General features: G+C 40.4%; 1 protein-coding gene across 1 annotated transcript in view; it reads right to left on the bottom strand.

Moving 5' to 3' along the window:
* The window catches only part of NPTN (neuroplastin), a 59115-nt gene that overhangs the window by 11049 nt on the left and 26699 nt on the right, over positions 1 to 21367 (bottom strand). Inside the window, exons 3-6 of the mRNA XM_052807093.1 lie at positions 16771 to 16939; positions 12232 to 12326; positions 2989 to 3122; positions 1173 to 1446 (exon numbers count right to left, since the gene is read on the bottom strand). Of these exons, the coding sequence (XP_052663053.1) occupies positions 1173 to 1446; positions 2989 to 3122; positions 12232 to 12326; positions 16771 to 16939 (672 nt within the window). The remainder of the gene's footprint in view (positions 1 to 1172; positions 1447 to 2988; positions 3123 to 12231; positions 12327 to 16770; positions 16940 to 21367) is intronic.

Here is a 21367-nt window from a genome sequence, read left to right as displayed (position 1 = left end):
AGGAACCATGAAGTTGGTTTTGCCCAAACTTCACAAGCAGATCACTGTTTCAGCACCTATATTTTCATCACAAAAGGCAAATGTCATGCTGCGTTGTTATCAATCCCTTGTGCAGCTCAACAACAACATTGTTGCTGCACAAGCTACAACACAGCTGCCTTTGGAAATTACCTACCATGCTACAGGGCTTGTCCAACCCAGGAAGATGCTAATGATTCAATGCTTCCCGTACTGATTCAGCGTGTTGCCCTCCACGTACTCTAAAGCACCTACTATGTTACTTGGACATGTCATGTTGCTACAGCACGATGGCATACCAGCTGCTTCTCACAAAGATTCCTTGGTTTTCTTGAGGAACACTGTAGTAAGCAGCTAGGTGTCACATTAAAGACTGTTTCTTGATGTGGTTCTTTGAAATACTCGTTGTAGCCTCAAACTGCCCCTTCCCCCATCTTTTAAAGAGGAAGATATGCAGAAGAAGCTCAAGGATGAAACACTTACTACTTTTTTTTCTGTATGACAGTTTAACTAATTAGTGCTACCATCAAACCTGATAATGAAAACCTAATCTTTAGAAAACATATGTCAGTGGCTACTACAATTAGATACAGTTTCCAGAGGATTTCTTAAGTAAAATTCAGTTACACACCAAAATAAGAGCCTTACCCCCACTCATTGAAAACATGTTTTATTTTTGAAGCACCTTTGCGGTCCCAATCCCTTTAAGTGTAATGCTTCCTTACAAAACCTGCCCAGTGTCTAATCCAGATGCCACATGGAAGAGTGTTTCCAGCTCTCCCCCTGTGCTGCCCCATGCTCCTTAGGGCTGACACACAGGATTTCTCAGGGTTACTACAGCAGGAAAGAGACGGGAGCGCTACACCCCTTGTGCAACAAAAGCTTTAAAGATAGTGAAATAACCACCCTCCCACCCCATAGTCTGAGATCTGTGGGAAATCCAGTGTTAGGACTTCGGACAACACTTGGACCCTCTGTGCTTGCTGGGCTTTATGTCTGGAGAGGGAACAGATGAGAAAGCAAAGGGCTCAGAGCTGAATTAACTGGGCTGCTGATCCTTCCTGCCACAAAGCCCCACTCCGTTCTGCTTCCATAAGTTTGCTTTGCCTTTTTTTTTTTTCTTCCTCCTTACAAGTGGCTTTGAGCACACTTACCATCTGGGACTTCATCCGGCCGCTTCCTTTTCTCATAAACAACTATGATGACAACGAGGATAACGATTTCTGCCAAGATCCCCAAAAAGGGCCAGAGGGGAGCCAAGTGGCTGCGGACACGGAGGATGGTTGTGACCGAGACAGAGCCGACCTGGTTGGTTGCGTTGCATTGGTACTCGCCAGGATCCTCGTTTATCTGTAGGTTTGTGATGCTGAGCTCAGTGTAGTTGTCTTTATTTGAAATAAAGAATCTGCCGGAGGAGTTGTTGATGTCCTGATAAAAGAAGAAAGGTGGAAAAGGAGAAGAGCAAGAATTTTTGTAAGTTCTGGTGCCTTTTCATTTCTGTGTCACGGCAACTAGAAGAGTTTTGAGGGATTCTTGCAAAGAGGCTGGTTCCTTAATGCAACAGAAAAGCCTACTACTAGTGTTTATTCTGTATCTCTTACTAAAGTGAACTGTGCTTCAAAACAACAACAAAAAATGCCAACTTAACTGACAACCTGTATTTTCATCCTACTTTAACAGTATCAGCGATGAAATGCCAGTGCTTGTGATCATGTAAGCTACCATGTTATGTTCCCACCCTTTTGCTTCAAGAGAAACCGTTACACTCCATTCACCAGTGAACAGCAGTAAGATGACACAGGTTGACCTAAACAGATGAGACAAGTAACAGGAGAGAGGATACATTCCCTAGCAGGGGACAAAACAATTTCAGTGTAGAGGGGGGAAAAGAGAAAAAGCAGTACCAGTTAAGATTATTCCACACCACATTAGATAGCATTTTCTAACTGAGGTACGATGGCCCTAATAAAATTTTGCCTTTGCTATGTTTTTAAAAAGAAACACGCACTGCTCACAGATTTGTGGGCAGGGCAGCCTAAGCCACTGACTTTAGGAATATTTATAAAAGCTGGAATTCAAGGCACCACATTCTTTCTGCATTTGAAAAAGAGAATTCCAGAGTTGCTTACATTTAAAGAATCAAAAAGGGGCAAAACTTTGACAAAATATGGATGTTTGACCTTCCTGAAAGTTAATCTTGATAAATTTATCAAATAACTTCACCAGAAGAAGTGTGAAGGGAAATCTGCACACCACCACAGAGGACTCTGATGACTCACAGCACTTGGTAAGTCACTCATATAGCACTGTCCCATAAAAATTTAAGCTCGCACTTAACAGTGAACAATCAACCCATACTGTTATTTGCTTAACATTTTTTCTTCATCTATCAATCAAATTGCTACCTCTCTGGCAGATCGTACAGCAACGTAAAAATAGGTGGGCTGAAGGACTTAGCAACTTCCAGCTTCTCTTCTGCTATTCCAATTGCTGGTCAAATTTTCTTGCTCGCTAGGTCAGTTGCTACATGGAAAAAATACGATCGCTTAAAACACTAGTAGGTATCACTACCACATCCTCATAGTAAGTGTTGTGAGCTCAACCAGTAAAACTGAAAAACAGTTTAAGAAATTTATAACCAAATGCATTTTTAAATCACATTTCATAACTCACGTCTTGCAATTTGTAGCAGATACCCTGAACATCATATCTTTCTGGACAGTTCATAACTTTGCCCAGCAGCAATGCAATGAGCAACTCTGTTCACACAACAATATAAATACCCATTTTATACTCACTGCTGCTGAAAAATTTCAGCTTCACTCACTAATGTATCAGACTTTTGAGGAACTGCATTTTGAGAAGTTATAAGGCACCCTAAATAATACACCCCTAAACCCAAGGTGCTCATTTCCTTCCTTACTGAGGGTTTTGGCAGGTTAATACATGCCCGACATGCAGTTTTCTTACCTCAAATACTCCATTGACCTTCTTGCGCCACACCCACTCGGGATGTGGGAAGCCCACAGACTTGCAGTACATGAGGGCCTCCTGCCCCTCATTTTTATTTTCACTTCGCTTGTGGCCAGTGATGTCAGGAGTAGCTACGAAACAAAAGAAAAACTGTGTTTACAAGCTGCTTGTTAAAGAGAGAGTTATTACAAGCTCTGAGAATTTGAACAGAAAATAAGTGCCAAGTTCCCTGGAAGCTGTTCCTTTCCCACATTGAGCCTATCTTAGAGAAGAAAAATTGTGATTCCCATGTCTCTCCACGCAGCATCTCAACTGAAGATCTGCAAGAATGTCCTTCAGGCTTGGTTTGCCAGACAAATTGATGGACAAGGGAGAAATCTCAACATCAGACTTATCTACCAAAAACCTACAAAACTAAGACAGCCCAGCCGTTCCCCAGTGTGGGAAGCTGAGAAACATCCATGTCTTGCTCCCCACTGCTCAGGAGGTCCCTGCGGCTCTGCAGTACCTTCAGCTTTAAAAGACAGCTGTCAAGAGATTCTGGTTACAACTTGCCCATGGCATCAGGACTCTGAACTGACACTGTCTTAACAGGAATTTCTGAAAGCTGAATCAAGGTACTCTTCCTTGCAGCAAGATTTGGTCTGCACACGTGCTGTGACTTGTTACGCTTTATGCTTGTTACACCTTACAGTGACACTACTCCTGGGTACTGTTGGGTATCTGTAATGCAGCAGAAGTCAAAATCCCTCCAACACAGAACCATTTCATTTAGCCTATGCACAAATACATATATTCTAAGGAGGGTTGCAGGTGAAGCTGGGCAACCACAAGCAAAACACAGCCCTGAATACCAACAGAAGGTTTTCTGAATTAATTTCTCTATAAATAATGTCACTGCTCTTTGCCACATTTGTCACAGCAGCCCATTGCAGCCTAATACCTCACGAGAGATTACAATGGATCAATGGACCGCCTGAGCTGAACCTTGGTTTAAGCAGATGGCTCTGGTGCGGTAGTGATCACCTTTAAAGCCCATTCGCTTTCTAGCTTGCTAATTATGTCACACATGGCCTGCTGTGTGATCGCAGGACACTGATCTGTTAATCCAGTCAAAGTCCTATCTGAGTGCTCCAGGAAAAGACCCCCAGACACTGGAATTTATTACAAGGGTCTATTGAAGGAGAGTTCCCTTTACCACCAGCAACCCCTACAGACAGATATAGAGAGGGAGCACAGGTTTGTGACAGCTTATCTAGAGCTGCAAGCTAAAAGAATTAAGCAAATTTCACAGTTCTGATCAGTTGCAGCAAACAAAAACAAGTAAAACATCTTGTGCAACCAGACAGCATCAGCTGAACCTGCTCTTTCCCCAAATTACATGACAACTCTTTGGGAAAGTGTTCGGCAAGTTTAAGTGCTAAAGGAATTATCCTATTTCAAAGGCAAGGGCTTTTCAAATGCAGAAAGCATCCCACGCCTTACTCCTGCAAGATTCTTTTTGGACAGTAATGCAGCTGATTGATAATGTTGTTAGAGGCAGAATTAAAATAAGCCTCTGAACAACAGAAAAATCATGGTTGTAAGAATACTTAAGCTACAGCCTTCCTTAGTATGTGTGTATTCATCTGAAAAGACACCATCAGGAGAGGCTGATCAACCCAGGCTTTTCTCAAAATGCCTGTGTAAATTCAAACAGGATTTCCAACATATGCGTGAGCTTTGCAGAAGTTCTGACCATTTGCCATATAAAGAAACATGCATTTGCTGCTTACAGAATTATTAACTCTTAGCTGCATTTTCTAAGGCATGATTTCGCTCCAACTCAGGAACAGCCAGAGCTGTCAGTATGCACTGACAAGCTGAACAGATCCTCCACGCTGGATGCTGCTGCAGAGGATGCAGAGGCCAGTTTCCTTAGCAGAGATACTGCTCACTGGAAATTAAAACTAACTCCAGGCCTTCTGGTAGAACCCTTAAGGAAGTTCTGCCACTTTAAAATATTTTAATATGTTAAGCATCTTCTCTTTTTTTCTGATTTTTAAGTAAACATCTCTTCAGCAGGGAGCTGAAAAAGAGCTCATTACCTAAGAAAAATACTATGGTTTTATCATCCCATAAGGATGATAGAATACCTAAGAAGGTAAAGGAAATACTTGACCAAAGTCTGTAAGCATCCACACAGGCAAAAAATGGCTTTGCTAACAATAGTCAATATACATGATCATATAGCAAGACCAATGGATGAAGCTAGACAAATGCTGACTAATTGCAAGATGATGCTAACCATAACCATGATATACAAGAACAAGGTACTACGGGTTTTATTTATCTTTAAGAAAACTGACACCTAAAATCTATCTTTACACACCAAACATGAAAATACTTTGCGATACATTAGACACAAACTGAATGAAGACACCAGATCATACTAATTCTCTGGTCTTGTGCAAAAAGAAGCTGTCAGGTATAGAAACTGAAGCAAGCTGGACAGGAAAGAACATTCCATACTTGCTGAGTGATCACATACTACCTGTCCCTACAACGGGCAATAATACTTGGAGGAAATTAAGTTTTCAAGCTGAAGGTCTCCAAGCAGAAAATAAATCAGCTTTAGCATTGAAGGTGCTACATTACATCTTCGGGATACTAAGCACCAATATGCACCTGCAATGTCCTTTCAAACCACCATCTGCAGCCTCAAAGAGGAATATAACATTTATTCCAAAAGATGGTGGCTCAACAAGAAGTGAGTTTCATCTTGTTATCTACTGAAAGGCGTCATCTCTTCCTTGCTAGGCTCACAAAGTTCTCTTTTAAGCAGAAGCTAGGTAAGCCCAGTGACTTCCCTGCGGTTTTTGCTTACTTGAGGATGATATGCAGAGATCTCATCCAACATAGTGAAAATGAAAGGCCAGCAGAAGCATAGCACAAGAGACAGACTTAAGGTGGCAAGGTGATGGTCCCAAAACTGGCACTGATGGGTTGTCAAAAGCGATTGCAAATTACCCCCATTAGGAAAAGAAGAAATAGGATTCGTCAGCTTAAAGTTGAAGCCCCATGGAGTCTCCATCTGTCAGCACTTTGGTCTTCACTGCCATCTACCAGCAGACAGCGAGTCAAAGCAGAACCTTGCAGAGGAAAAGGGTACAGTAAGTCAGCACTCTGCAGCTGGCCCACTTTTTCTATACGGCTGCTGACAGAGAAAGAAAGAAAAGAAAGAAAGAAAGAAAGAGGGAAAGCTTTCTAGGACACCTTAACTTCTACTGCAGGGTGACCTAGTGTTCTCCTACAGCCAAGAGATAATTATATTTCTTTAAGAGGACATCTTCGCCACGTTATCCCAATAAAAGCATAAGTGACAAGAATACATTCTGCTCTTTCCTTGCCAGGCACAGTTACACAGCCGCCATTTCCAGCTCTACTAGGACAGGGACTATTTTTGTACACAGTCTGAGGGGAGCACTACATGAAATATTAATATTTCAGGGCATGATGCTAGCCAGTTTCAAGCTATGGCTGATTCAGTACTTATTCTACCAACCTATTTGGCTAATTGTGTTTTGCTGTACAAACTACAATTAAAATAACGCTGCAACTGACCTCAGTCACAGATTTAGCAACAGAGCAATGTTTGCTTGTGAAGCTTTTCAAGTCAACATTCTTCTTAACACCATTCTGCTCCAGTGCCAATAACAGATAAAGCACAGAATGAAGCAGGTTTTGTTCAGAAAGGATTTAGATTTCACTTCAGCTTTTAAGCAGCAGAATCCACAACTCTGTTCACATACAGTTGGCTGTGGAGACGTGGGCACAAAATGCTATGTCAGCTCCGACATCAACGAAACCAAGATAATGCCCCTGATAAAAGAAAGCAAGTTTTTTATTCTTACATTGTGAAACAGGAAAACTAAATACTGAAGGTTTGTTTGAAACAGCATAAGGAAGAACAAAGAGAGGCAGGGCTAGGTTAAATTAATTGCTACCAAAACCAAAAAAAATCAAAATACAGATTTAGTCATTCTTGACACAAGAGTAAACTTCTGATAAGCATCATTCTTTTGATAGGCTTAAACTGAATCACAACAGAAAGCGGGTTTGTGCCAGAGCAAACATTGGACCTCCATGTTTCAAGTACCCAACAGGCACAAAATACACTGTACAGCAACTTTCTGAATGGTATGCTTTTAATACAGCCCTGAAAAGAGGGGGTTTCTTCTTGTTAGAGGGCATGCAATGTCTTTTCTTGATATATAGGAGGTATTCAGCCCTTAATTTCCAGGTATTTTCAAGATATTTTACTAGCATTGCTAAAAAGGAGAGGAGCACTAACTTGCATAACACCTCCAAACCATGTCCCAGTTCACAAAACCCCTTCAAGTTTTCCCATTAACAGACAAAATTAAAGCAAGGGCAAAAGCACCTAAAAATATTCTTGCATGTAAAAACTATTATGTCTTATGGGTGACCTACTAAAAGGGCTCTGGAAGATTTATTTTTCTGCATTGGAATTCTAATCCATGTCTACCTTTATAGCCTGGGTGGAGAGCTAAGACACCAAAGGTACTGCAAGAAGGGAGAACGTGACATGCATTTTCTGTGTAATGCTTAAGATCACTCTAAGATGCCATTGTGCTAAGAGAATGCCTGATTTCTTAATTAATTTCTGGTACAGCATGGTGAAACTGCAGCAGAGTTTTCTTAAGACAGCCAGGATTCAAGAAACCAAGATCTTCCGAGGCTGCTGAAATAACCACTCATTTTCCAGCATGCTGCTTGGGCTGGAGCCAGAGCAAAAGTGGAAGAGTAACATTCTGAGTGCAGGCATTGTTTGTGAAACAAGAGCCCCTGGCTCAGCTGAAGTTAGGGGGTATAATAAGCATTTTTCAAAAGTGGTAAGTTTTATGTCTCTCAGAAGGAGCTAAGAGGACTGGTCTGAGCACTTGCCATTGGGAAATCAATAGCAGCTGGGGAGGATAGAAGAGAAAGGTGCAAAACAAGCAAGGGCTGAGGAGGGAAGTCGGAGGAATCCCCTTGATGAGATAATGGCAGAAACGCCTTATAGGAAGAGGCATTAAAAAGCTCTACCTGTCCAGGTGCACAGAAAGAAGGGAGCCTTTCATGGGAAGGCAGGGCAGAGAGAACAGATGCCCTCCATCAATATCTTTCTTGATGCTTGCACTACTTCTGGGAAGCCAGGGGGAACTGGAAGCATGTTCCTCCCCATCTGGTTCTCACTGCTGCTTCTCTGCACCGGACGATGGTTTGGACTACCAAAAGACAGAAAGACAAACTTGTTTCCTCCTCCTTCTACCAAGATCTTCGTAAGAGCAGAAAGATTGCAGAGGCAGAATTCTTCAGGGTTGCATTTTGGGGTTTGTTTGGTTTTTTTGTTGTTGGGTGTTTTTGTTTTGTTTTGTTTTAATTTTAATCCTCAAGTTTTCAGAGCTCTAGCATCACAACAACACAGCAAAAGCACCGCAGGTATTTCCACCATGTGGCAACGGAGCAATTAAAAAAGCCTACTTCCAGATGGGGAGTAGACAGCACACTGCATTTTGGCTACTGCCTGGCATGATCATCATCGCTGTTCCTGCTGAAAATAACCACATCATACATCACAGCCTGCTTACCTGCAACGCTCTCAGCCAGATGACTTCACTGCAAAAGCAAAGGGTAGGAAAAGATCCCTATTTCAAGGCAGAATCTTCCCAGTATCAGCATTTGCTCAGCCTGTTGTTTCAGGCTTAGAGCTGCACTCACACAATGCCCCTAACAGCTCTGAGAATTTGAGCAAGAATACTCAAAGTCTCCCCCAGACACTTCATCCAAAAGCCAACTGTATGAGGGAAACCAGACTTATGCCATTCCTGGGAATTCCGACAGACTGACTTAAACCCCAGTATTTTCAACTGCTGTTATACTAGTGCTGCCCTAGTAATTTTTTTACCAAGAAAATCTGCTTTAAGTATGCAAGCACACCTAGCAATTCTAACAGCGACGCTCGTGCTTCTGCATTTTTATCTTCTTACATAGCACATACAGAGATTCAGGAAGAAAATAGGCAACATTACATAAAAGGCAAATGGCACTGGTATATCCTGGATTACATCTGCTGCGAGGCATTTGTTAAAGTTGTTCACAAGTTGTCAGAAAGTCACTATTTTGGTCCACAAGCACTTTCATATTCAGAACCATCTTTTCTATGTGCATCAGCAGTTAAAAATTGCAATATAATTACAATTAGCAATTAAATTTGTGCACAATTGCTTAACCATAAATACTGTGACAGGCCACACATGCAGGTAAGCATTAAATTATGGCATCTGCATGGTCAAACAAGATTCGTGCATCACTGATACATCACATATGCCTTGATTAACAACTAGGTAACATCTCTACACATGAAGTAGTATCAAAAATCTGTTTGCTTTGAGAACTAGAACTGTTTTGGCAGAATGTGTAGAATATTTACACCAAACTGCAAGAATCGCAGAGAATGGCTCCCTTTGCAAAGTAAAAAAAAGCCTGTGTATCCCTTGCAACTAGCATGGATATTATTCAGAGACATTTACATCCAAGAAAATACGTGCAATACCATACAAGTTTAGCTGTATGGCTCTTCCAGGAGCAGTAACTCAAATGAGTACCCTGATCAGAATGAATTTATGTCAGTGCTAGGACTGCAAGGAGACTGCAAAGCTCTCTAACTTGTGCTTTAAATGCAGTCCCAATTTACCACTATGTAAGTTTCCAAGTAACAGGAATTAGATAGGATAGATCTTTTCAGTCTTTTCTGTTTAAAAGTATACATGCGTTCCAATTTCCAATTTTCTTTGTGGAAGACTTGACAAGGCACTTCCCACTCTAGACAACCCCTGGTACTTCTCTCTGCCAAGAAGGAATTCGAGGCCCATCAGCCACTCTTGTGATGCTGTAAGGAGGAGCTGGAGCGTAGGGTTACTGAGTCCTGAAATTGCAACTGCTGAGCAAGCTGCAGGTGTAATACCTCCCAAGAGCAGTGCTGGAGTCATTAACTTTTAACTGATGACTACTCATTTGTATTTATACATAAATTACCTGTGAAAAGTTGTTAGTAGGATTAGTTATTTTTCTCCCTCTGCCCTTTGTGCCAGTACTTCAATCAGATATATTGGCTTTTCTTTCTACAATGTTAAATCCTATGTCCCTGTAAACCTCTCTGCCAAGTTCTCTTGGTGTCCCCGCCTGGCACCAGACAGCAGAGAAGCCCTAAGCCAAACACTTCCAAAAGGTCTTTTAAGAGATTATACAAAGCTAAAAAAGGTCTTAATCTATTACCAAAGTTAAATTTCCTGTCTCTGGAAGTGGTTTGACACCCAAAGCAGACTAGAGAAGGCAGAAAGTACTTAAGATCTTAATTAAGATAATATTGGAAGATATAGCAATTAGAGCATAAAAGCAGAATGCAAAAAAATCCCAATACAAGAAAAAATGTATGCCTATGTACCTTGAACACCCAGAAGATAAGTTCACCAGAAACACAACGTAAGTTTGAATTCAATTTGCTGTAAGCAAGGCAATAATTATTTTTAGAGGTACAGTTGGAGTCTTTTTTAATCCTAGGCCAACAGGAACTTCTGGTGCATTTGCATGAGCACATATTTTAGATTTCCTTTTTCCTTGCAGAGATAGCTTCTGCACCAGATTTGGTTAAACACTAGATATATTTTGATAGGTTGTTTTATGCAAGATCATTAAAAAAAAAACTTTTTAAATCAACACAGGAAAGCAGAAAGCTTTTCTTGGTACAGTATCACTCAGAATGCTTATTTATATGACAATATTTCTCTTCCCCAGGAAACTGTTTGTATGGTTCAAAAGATGCTGTTCTCTAGAGAGGGAAGATGTATTCAGCATAATACTGTGCATTTGTCATTTCACACAGACTGCTGTATTACTCCCACTTCCTCACTTCGGCTTCAGGAACCTGACCATGCAGTCTTCAGTGAGGCACCAGAAATTCCCAGGAAAGAGGTCAGCTTTCAGCCTTTGCTGCATATCTGTGGTACCTAATTTAAACAGTAATGATAATATAGATCAGGATAGGCTGCATCACTGCTACAGGGATGCTAAGAAATAGTGTAAAGCACCCTCCTTCCCATTCACTATTTTCAAACAGCAGCAGATGAAGCTCTACATTTAAGCTGCGGATGTAAGGAAGATGGTAGGTAATGTGAACTTAGATTTCAAGCAAGTTTACAGCATGCCTTCATAAAACAAGCATCAGTATAGTCCCAGGCACGCACAGGCTGGTTGCAAGACTTTTTTGCACGAACTCATCTGCCTTTGACTAACAAAGCTGCCATAATGCATCAATTCCATCTTACTGCAGCACCTAAGGGGCAAACCATGGCTACTGCAGAGCAGTGGGCCAGTAATTTCCACAGTTATTGAATGAACAAACCACTGTATTGTGGCAGCAGTTTAACACTGTATGAGACACCATCATCTCTATGTTACCTCTATGTTTTATGTCTAACAGAAACACTGTTCTTTTTTTTCAACAATTACAGTAAAACTCTGTGGAAACCTTTCACATTTTGCAGTTTCTATCCACTACTTTAGGGTCCTAAAGATGTCAGAAGACTACTAACGTGCACAAGACAGAAAAAGGTGCATGAAAATAGAAAACCCCAACCTGGTACAGGGCACCTGTCCTAACCAGAACCCAGGCTTTCCCAGCAACTGAGATAGTCTCTGCAGACAAAAAACAGTTCCAAGATGCCACATGCGAGATATGGTTCTTCTTTTTTCCCTATTCAGAACAGACAAATTCAAAGTACATTGAAAACATTCACATGGCCTCATTTACTGTGAAACAGGGAGGAATCCACAGCTGTCTTTGCATGAGCACAGACGTATTCTACAGCAACCTTGATCCTGCTGGACAGGCACACTCTCTTGTGATAGCCAGATTTACCAAAGGAGTGCAGAAGTGCGTGCTAGAAGGTGTTGTAGTATCCCCTGTGTGGACCACAAATGCAATGGTGATATTCCCGTATCTGTGAGATGTCACCCCTACGACTGCATGCAAGACTTCCCCTTGAAATTATAACCAAGGATTGGACACAGGCTCTATATAATGAGGAAAGGCCTCCTGAGTTAGCTCTCTTGTACGGACACCGAGCGAGATGGCAGAGGCAGTGAAAGCACTTCACTTTCAGGGAGAGGAAACAAAACAAAACAAAACAAGAGTACCTCTCACTTCTATAGTGGCGTTGGCTATAGGAGAGTTTGAAAACACAAACACGCACAAGTATTCCCCTGACTCTTCTGCTCTGGGCTTCAAAATCCTGCAGACAGGGAGAGAACACATGAGCCATGTTAAGTACTGTGTTAGCAACCAAAAATGAGCAGGCTAGGAATTTATTCCACCCCCACCCCCCCCCCCAATTTAATCTTTTAACTGAATTTCACAGCTATTACTTGTTAATTCAAGAGATGTTGTACAGACGTACCTACTTGAAATAAAGGATGTTGTTTGCCCAGAAGAAGGGTGAGCTCTAGTCTGGAAAGTCAGTATCAATTTAGCTGGAAAAGCTGCATTTAACTGAAAAGCAAAGAAGGAGCCTGACACCTGTTAATTATGCACTACAGTTAGCTTGATACAAGTCATCGTCAAGTCACTAGCCTATTAGGCAGGTATCACCTCCATTGAGGGAGAAATGTGATTTGTGTGTACTACCTGCATTGAAAAAAATCATACGTGGCCAACTGGAAAGCGACAGACTACAAATACAATCAAGGCTTACACTGTCATCTCATAAGCTGTTTTCTTTTTTTTCATAACCAAAATGAAACTGGTCCATTAATAGTTTTCTCTGACTCAGAATTGATGCAGAAAAACTGCAAAAGCTGGTCAACTCATGAAGGAAGGCACCACACAGGAACCTGCTGCCACTTAAAATTAGGAAAGACTAATACAATAACAACTAGTAGAGGAAAAAACAGATGCAATCCAGCCAGAAGAAAATCAGAGCTGCAACAAATGCAAATGCAAAAAAAAAAAAAAAAAAAAAAATCAAGATGAATTTACACTCGAGGTGGTGCTAACTTCAAGTCCACCAGCTTTTGCTGTCCTTTGAAAAGCTTTTGGATACAAATGACTTAAAAGCTCTATGCATATGTTCTTCAGATTTACCTACAAAAGACATCTTAGACTACAGACGCATACGATGATGTGAGGCAGAGTTTACATCTCCACACATCACAGAATAAGGCAGACTTCTCCCCACCTGCCCCTCCCATTACTGAAAGGCTGCTTGGCTCTCTTTTTTAATTATTAATTTTTTAAAACACATTAAGTAAATAGCATGGAGATGAATAGAAGCCCTGCAGAAGAGCATTGTAATAAAATAATTTAATTACACATGGAAACTGCGTAGACACGTGGAAAAAGCTGCTCAGTTTAACACAATACTTTGACTCAAGTCTTCACTGTGTTTACAGCACTTCCACTACAGAGTCGCCAGTGAAACTTTGAAGTTAGTTATAAAGTTAATATGTCTTTCAGATAAACAATAATATTACCACTTTTCACAGAGTTAAAGATTATCTTAATGACAGAAAGAATGATCATTTAGTATCAAACATCAAAGCGGTAACTGTGTTTAAACTGTAGGCAGGTACAGTATCCTTAGAAAGTACACAGCAACCCTGAACTAGTGCCTGCTGACCTTGCTGGAAAAAGGTGCAGTCCTCACCCAGCTGCAATGGGGCAACTCCACCCAACTATTTCCATTACTAAGCTATCCTACAACTCTGCAATAGTGAGGGAAGGCAGAGAAAAATACCTGGCTTTCTGTAATAGCATTTAGGACCTTAATAGTTAAATAATCATAGTCTGGCCACTGCTTTTTTATCCACTACAGTCAACGCTTAAAGCAGGGGGGAGGGGAGTAAGACATTGTATTCTTTCAGTTCTACATAAGCTTCTTTTTAAAGTGTGAAACTATGGCAGCGTCTACTAGAGTATTATTACTGTAAACCATTAAAGCAAGTGTAAGTTGATATAGCTGAAAAGTTTTATAGACAAACAAGCACCTGAAACAAGTTTGCTTAGCCAACAACTTCTCTCAGTCCTGTGGTTTTAGGAAAAGCCCAGCTTTTTGTAGGTGTAGACTTTTCAGCAGATGCAAAACCACCCAAAAAACCATTTTCTTCAATTTAGCTCAGTAACCTGCTACTTAACTCTGAATTAACTGATGAGGAATTTGAAAAGAAATCACTACTTTTCTCCTCCAAACTATGAACATAGACTAGGGGACAGGTCTCCAGAATGAAAGCACAGGATGGCCAGAACCACTTCCAGGTACTTTCTGCTTGTAGAAGAATACACTACAAATAATTCTTCCTCATTTTTAATTAAAATGGTGAACTAAAAAGCTGTACTTAACTCTGAGCTTTCTGACTATAGCTGCCTACCAGCAAGAGCAGCTACATCAAGTTTGAATGAAGAATTCTGAAAGATGTGTTCAATTTCTAATGTTGTATGATGCAGGATTTTTAAGATACATGGTTTCACTTACAAATTCTGAAGCTTTCTGAATGGTAAACAACACTGAACTTCAATGAACTAACTACATTTCATAGTGAAACAACACATCTTAATGACTGAAACACCAAGAACCTGAAATATTTTTTAAGAAAAATAAGTAGAATGCAAAAGACTAATCAATCATGTAAAAAAAATGCTGAATTAAATAACCTCTTTTAACTATAACTATGTTGACAATGCTTGCATGAATTTGGTATTTCTGGATCAAAAAAAAAAAGTAACCAAATCAAGCTAGAAGTTAAGGAACAAATCAAATGCAGTATGACCACATGCAATGAAGAAATGCCACAGAAAGCCTGAAACCACAACATACAACAAAGCAGCTTATAAATGAGCAGGAATTTGAGGTCTACATTGCAAATGGAAATTTTCCCAAATTCTCAAGCTGTCCTGTGATTGCAGCATGCTCTACCAACCCTTCATTCATTGGGAACAAAGTGACTGTCTTACAGTCTGCCCACCTTACTTCCTCCTTCTCCAGAACATTAAAACTGAAGGCAAGTTTAATTCTTCCTTTACTGAGAAATTTGAAAGGAAAAATCCACCCTAGCTTGGAATAGATTAGAGAAGTCAGCCTTGATACTTAGTTTCCTGAATAATAATGTGCAAATTTCAGTAATCTTGATGCAATGTACCTTTAGTAGCACTCAAGCTCATGCTTTTGAACAAAACTGCTCATCAAGTTAATTACCAGATAAGAAAGCAGAGCCTTTAAAACTCAGACCCAGTGTTAAACATTGTACTGAGGAAATAACAGGATGTAATTATGGAACTAAATGAGACTTTTTTTTTTAACTGCAAAGCTGAATAGATGATGCAAAGTGAGCTAAAGTGGAAAACAAAAGGAAAAACTTGAACACATCTTTATCAGAATCAAACACAACTTCCATAATCCTGTGGATGAAAGGATGCTTTGCTAAGGCACTGAAAGCCTTGATTATTTCTTAATCCTGTGCCAGTAAGCAACATCAGCATGGTAAAGAACCCACAGTACTATGCTAGAGACAGAAAAAAGCCAGTTCAGTGTGTAGGCATGTTTCCTTGCTTTAGTGCAGACAAGGCACAGTAAACAAGATGCACTATAATACAGTGGGCCTTGCCCAGACATAACAACCTCTTTCTGACATAACAGCTGAGTAAGAGGGTCTGAAGTGGTCTCATGTCTCCAAAGAGTAAGTTACCACCAGTGGTTAAGACAGTCCTTAAGTGATCTTTATCCTAGCTTAACACTGAACAGAAAGTTCTATTTGCTATCCATGCTGGCATCAAGAGAAGAAAATGGGGGGGGGGGGGGGGGGGGGGGGAGGAAGAAAATTACACATACAAAACAGATCTCTGATAGCATCACTGAGCAAGCTTCATATGCTGTCATCAACTCCATGGCAAGAAAGCCCCGTTTCAGGAATACAGAAACCCTCAAAGGATTTCTGCTCAATGCAAGCTACAGTGAAACAAAAGAGGTGGCTGCACATGTTCTGTTCTCCTTCACACCCTTAGATGGAAGGTAGAAACAAAGCTAGAGCACGTGCACATGGAACAGATTAATGCTGAAAATGTGGATGTGCTGACAAATAAGAAGCACAAGTGATACAGCTGTACTGGTTTAATCAAGATTTGGTATAATTTTGTAGTAGTGGTCTGACAACTCAGCAGTCACAACTCAGACAACACCATCTTTCATCTCCCAAGGCCAGAAAATTACTAAAACAGCTTATTTCAGCAGTGATTTATGTGCTGCATTTCCCTGCACACTAAAAATGCACAGCTGCAGATCCATCTTCACGTAGACATAAGCAAGACTAAGACTGCACAAGATACTCAGAGGAAAACTAGACTATATGTCTGTGCCTATGTCCACACATTATGTATACTCTAGAAAAGAACTAAATGAGTTTAGATTGAAAAGAGAAGTTTACGGTATGTTTTTGTTGATATTATGTTTACATGAGCTAGCTGGGACAGCTGTAGACAGCAATTTTTCCAGAATTGTTCTTTTAACGCTATTCACAGATGTGCTTTTTGTGGAGCCTCTCATGCAGATCAACTCAATTTGTCTGACCACTGTGAAGCTGAACCAGGGACCTTGGAGTCCCAACTTCCCATTGTCTATTCCAAAGCCGTATGTCTACCAGGCTTGTTGTTCTCCAGTGTAACATGGAGGTTATTCCAAAGAGACTTACTTGTATTCTGTAGTGTTTGAAGATTTTCTAGTGCCAGGGATCTCCTCTCCGTTCTTCACCCAGTAACTGGCAGAAAGGGGGCTGGGACTTGTGGTGAGGTTACACTGCAATGTGACAGCCGGACCATACAGATGAATGACTACATCCTCGCTGGCATTGATCCTGGGCTCTGAAACAAAGGACACATTAAATAGCAACAAATCTTCACTGGCAATTGTGCCACACTGGTCTAAAATTCAAAGGGAAATCGGGAAGGGAAAAAGACTACACAAGGAATGTCACTGCACTAATTTGGGAGACATCAAGAAAGTCACAAGAAAACAGCTGACCACTAGTGAAGGCAACACCTTATGGATCAGCAACCCTATATGGAAAAAAGAAATTTGTTTAGATTGTTTATCTTAATATTTAACATCACTACAGATTTCTGTGTAACACCATTAATCATTTTTTACACACTACTGACCATAACATGGGAAAACACTTGTCCTCTGACTATACATAAGAGATCAGCTGGCCTCAGCTGCTGGAAGCAACTTCTTTCTGGCTATTACTTGGTTCCTCTACTTACTTTGAGGTTTAAAACAAACCCATTTCCTATATAGAATAACCCTCAAAATTAGACAGTCTTATGAATAATATTTCTGGACATCCCCCTGCAAAAAGACTAATGTCTACCTAAGGAAAACATCCTGTGCACACAAGGTATTTCAAATAGCACGACTTTTCTGATGTCTGAAATTCAAGCAAGCACCCAGTGTGAATAAGGCACAAGTCTGATGAAGAATGGCTGAAAGCAGCCCTTAATGCTTAATAATAAAAAGTAAGAATATACACCATGTTAGAGTCGGGAACAATTTAATTTCTAAAGTAACCTTAATCATAAACATTTATGAAGGGAAAAAAAAAAAAAGTGAGCCTCATTGCATAAACAGACCACAAGAGTTACACACTTTGCTGGTTGCATCAGGAACTGAACTCAGGCTGTTTTACATTACATTTGATGGTAACATCAAATTCACATTTTTTAGGGGAAAGCCTTTCAGTAGTGAGAAGATTAGTATGAGGGCACTGTCCTTACATTTGATAACCACGTTTTCTTAAGACGATGCAGACAGATAATACTCTCCAATAAATAAGGCTGATGAATTTTTAGAATAGTTGGAGACACACTTCTTCCCAAACTTGGAAAAAAGACCTTTCTCTTGAAGGTCTCATGGCTCACAGCTGGTTTCAAGTATTCTGTAAAAAAAAAAAACAAAAAAACAAAAAAAACCAAAAAAACCCCCAAACCAAACCCCTAACACAGGATGACAGAGCTTAAGGGAAATTTAAGAATTCTTGCTATTTGTCTTCCAAAAATATCTAGATTTAGTATTGGCTATACTTACAGCTTGAACTAAAGACCACTGCTATAGCAGTCTCTACCATGTAAATGCTGCTGTGTGTCCTCTCTCTGATGTATTTCCTTACTTTGAATTCCAAGGAGGTAGCTGTCGCCAGCTGCTCTTTTCAGCGACCACATTCCTGCAGCGCCAACCTCTCTGAATGCAAGGGCTGCCTCCTCTGCATTCTGGTTAGCAGCAAAGGGCAGGAGGGTGAGAAGTCGGTCAGTAATGAACATCTTCATGATTTTTGCAAGTCAGCAAAGGATTTTTAATTCTGTAAATTTTGTTATGCCTTGTGGTAACATATTTGGAATATAAATTTTGTCACATCCATGCAGTCTTTTGGATATTCATCTGCTAAGCACTTGGAACACAAATTATGAAACGGAACAAGGGGAAGTGGAAAATACCAGTACCGTCAGAAACACTGCATTTTTCATCACATAAAACATTCACCTATCCAATAGTACAGTACTTAGATTATTGCCCAGAGAGGCAGGGAGAAAAATTATCTACCTACTAATAACCTGACAAAGCCATTCGACTCCTGTATATCCTTTCCCCCTTTCTTCAGCAGGCCAGCTACATAGCTTCTTTTCACAGCTATTTAAAAGTAGGACTATCATTTAACTGCAGAAAAACGCAGATACTGTAGTAATGGAGTGGTTTTTGACACTTCTCATAGACACTTTGCTATTATCACACATTTTCAACTGTGTTTCTGCCTCATTGTTACCATACTGGGAATTTTAACCATGCAAGGATCTGTTTGGGTCCTATGGGGTACAAAATTGTTTTGTTAATTTAAGCCATACCATTACTGGACTGCCCTAAATGCTTCTCCATACCCAACAAAAAGCTTGTGTCCATTCTCAGAAAAACACTAACAGAGCTCTGGAAATATTTTTAGTAATGTATTTGGAATAGTAATTCAGTGTCAGAACACTTATCTAGAGAAATAACTTTTGGTGGAATACACTGATCATACTGGGTTTTGTTTTAAACGTTTTTCTTTGATGATGAAAGCAGTGTCTTCAAATCTGTAGCCTGCAAAATAAATGCAGTGGTTTCCTTTCAGAAGGAGGATGCTGGCAGGACAGGCTTCAGGCCGCTGTAACAGACTGCAACACATCTAGCGAGCATTGTTACAACAGATGCTGATGCTGTCTGTGCTGTGCTGAGACGCAACCTAAAGTGCTGATCAGCCTGCAGCGATCCTGGAAACGGAAAGCATGCATACAGAATGCTACCATCAGAAAGCATTACACAAATGCTAGCAACAGGAAAAAGTCAGGGAAAAAAAAAAATCTGAATCAAGTCCCTAGAGAAACTGGAAAGTTACAAGACTTAATCCAGAAGGGTTTTGACAGTGGTAATCTTCTGGCTTTCATATTCTGTTGATAATGGACTCTTCAGCCTCTAACACTGATGAACCAGAACATAGAAGAAAAACCTGCCTGGAGCTCCAATGACTACTTCTGCCAATTCATACCTATTCCTACCTACATCTCTGCTAAGCTGCGATGTTCAGAGTATATTTACAGCTGTGTCAAGCTTGCTTTGCTGGGAGTTTGCTGGGGCCTGTTGTTTCTGACTTGCAACTTTTTAAGTTTTAGGGGAAGAAAATTAAAGGCAACTGCAGTCTCATTTACATCTTTTACCTGCATTTATGTTACTTTAGTTTATTTAAAAAAAAAAAAAGCAGCAATCAGGCAGTCCTAGCGTGATTTAATTCTAGAAGACAAACTGCAAATGGAATACTACTGGGACAGCGACATCCAAAGAAGGATGTCCACTTGGAAGAGCAAGATGCTGAAGAGTCTTTTCTTAAATATCACTTAAACTGCCCATTTTATGTAAGATCAGGTTGTAAAGTTAAAAAACCAACCAACCAACCAAAAAAACCCCTACCATCAGTAAGTGAAATTCTTTATCCAAATTAGGAGTAAGATAGAAGCCAGATGCTAGTTCTTGGATGCTAACTTTTAAAAATCAAGTTCCACTTTAACTCTCTGCATTCAAGTTCTGGTATTTGAGACAAGATGTGATTTAAAGGACAGTGAAAGAGGTTGTGCTCTTCTGATACATTTAATGTTTCCTTTCAGTGATGTTGATGTCAAATAAGGCCAGCAGCAAAATGTCCACCATTAGCTGGAAACTCCAACACTGTTTAGTCAGGAAATGCCCATTTCGAAGACAAATTGTGTTCACACACACAGTACAGCAGCTGAGACATTTTGGGCAGCTTCAGATAAGATGGTCTCCACCTTCCAGGGACAGCTTAGAAACCTGCCTCCCCCCTTATCTCCGTTTCCAGCATGGTCACGCAGGAGTTTGATGTCCAAGTGGTCTGTTTCCCAAGCAGTAGCTGATCGGCTCTCTTAACATACACAATATTACAGAGTAAAAGCATTAAAGTATTTGGTTCAACATTTCCCCGCACCATGAGTAAAACACAAAAGCAGAAGAATTATCCCAGGCACAAGGCACTTAGCAATGAAGTCACAATACACACACTCCAGAATTAGTAGCACCAGATGCAACAAGACAATGTTAACTGGGGAGGAAGACGAAAGGTTAAACTTCAATCCCTGGAGCAGGTTAGTATCAATGGTCTGAGAGAAGAAAAACCCACTTTCCATATGGACACATTTTCACAACAATTCATTCCCAAATGGTGACTTTTCATATGAAAAGGATTTTCTCCCTCAGTAGGTTACTAAAACTGACTGGACACAAAGAGAGGAACACAGGACCACCACAGACTTGCCACACTCAAGAAAAACTAAAGGTCTCAACAGGGGCAGAGGAACATTTGCAGGAGACATTACTTCCTAGAAGACAAATTTTTTTAGCTTTGTCTTAAGGTAGTATCATTTCCTAAAATTACATGGCTCTTGCTGTGGTAGGTGATGCAAGCAATGTACCCATCTGAGTCCTTTGGGACCTCAAAGGACAAAGGAGAAATCAAGCATTAGGACTGAAAGCTGAGCAGGTTTGAGCTGAACGACCCAATGCCACTTAAGTTTTCAAGTCAATCCACATCACTGGGTTCACTGTCTATTTTTCCACATATATCGATGTTGTTTCCATGTTCCAGAGGGAAGGTCTCTGATCCAGCAGTGCCAACTGCAGCACCACACTTTAGGGAGAGTTTTGGGGTGGTTTGTTGTTTTTTTTTTTTTTTTTTTTTTTTTTTTTTAAGGTAT

This window comes from Harpia harpyja, chromosome 14, assembly GCF_026419915.1.
Source record: "Harpia harpyja isolate bHarHar1 chromosome 14, bHarHar1 primary haplotype, whole genome shotgun sequence".
Lineage (NCBI taxonomy): Eukaryota > Metazoa > Chordata > Aves > Accipitriformes > Accipitridae > Harpia > Harpia harpyja.
The sequence above is the reverse complement of the archived record's forward strand: the minus strand, read 5'-3'. Positions and strand labels throughout refer to the sequence as shown.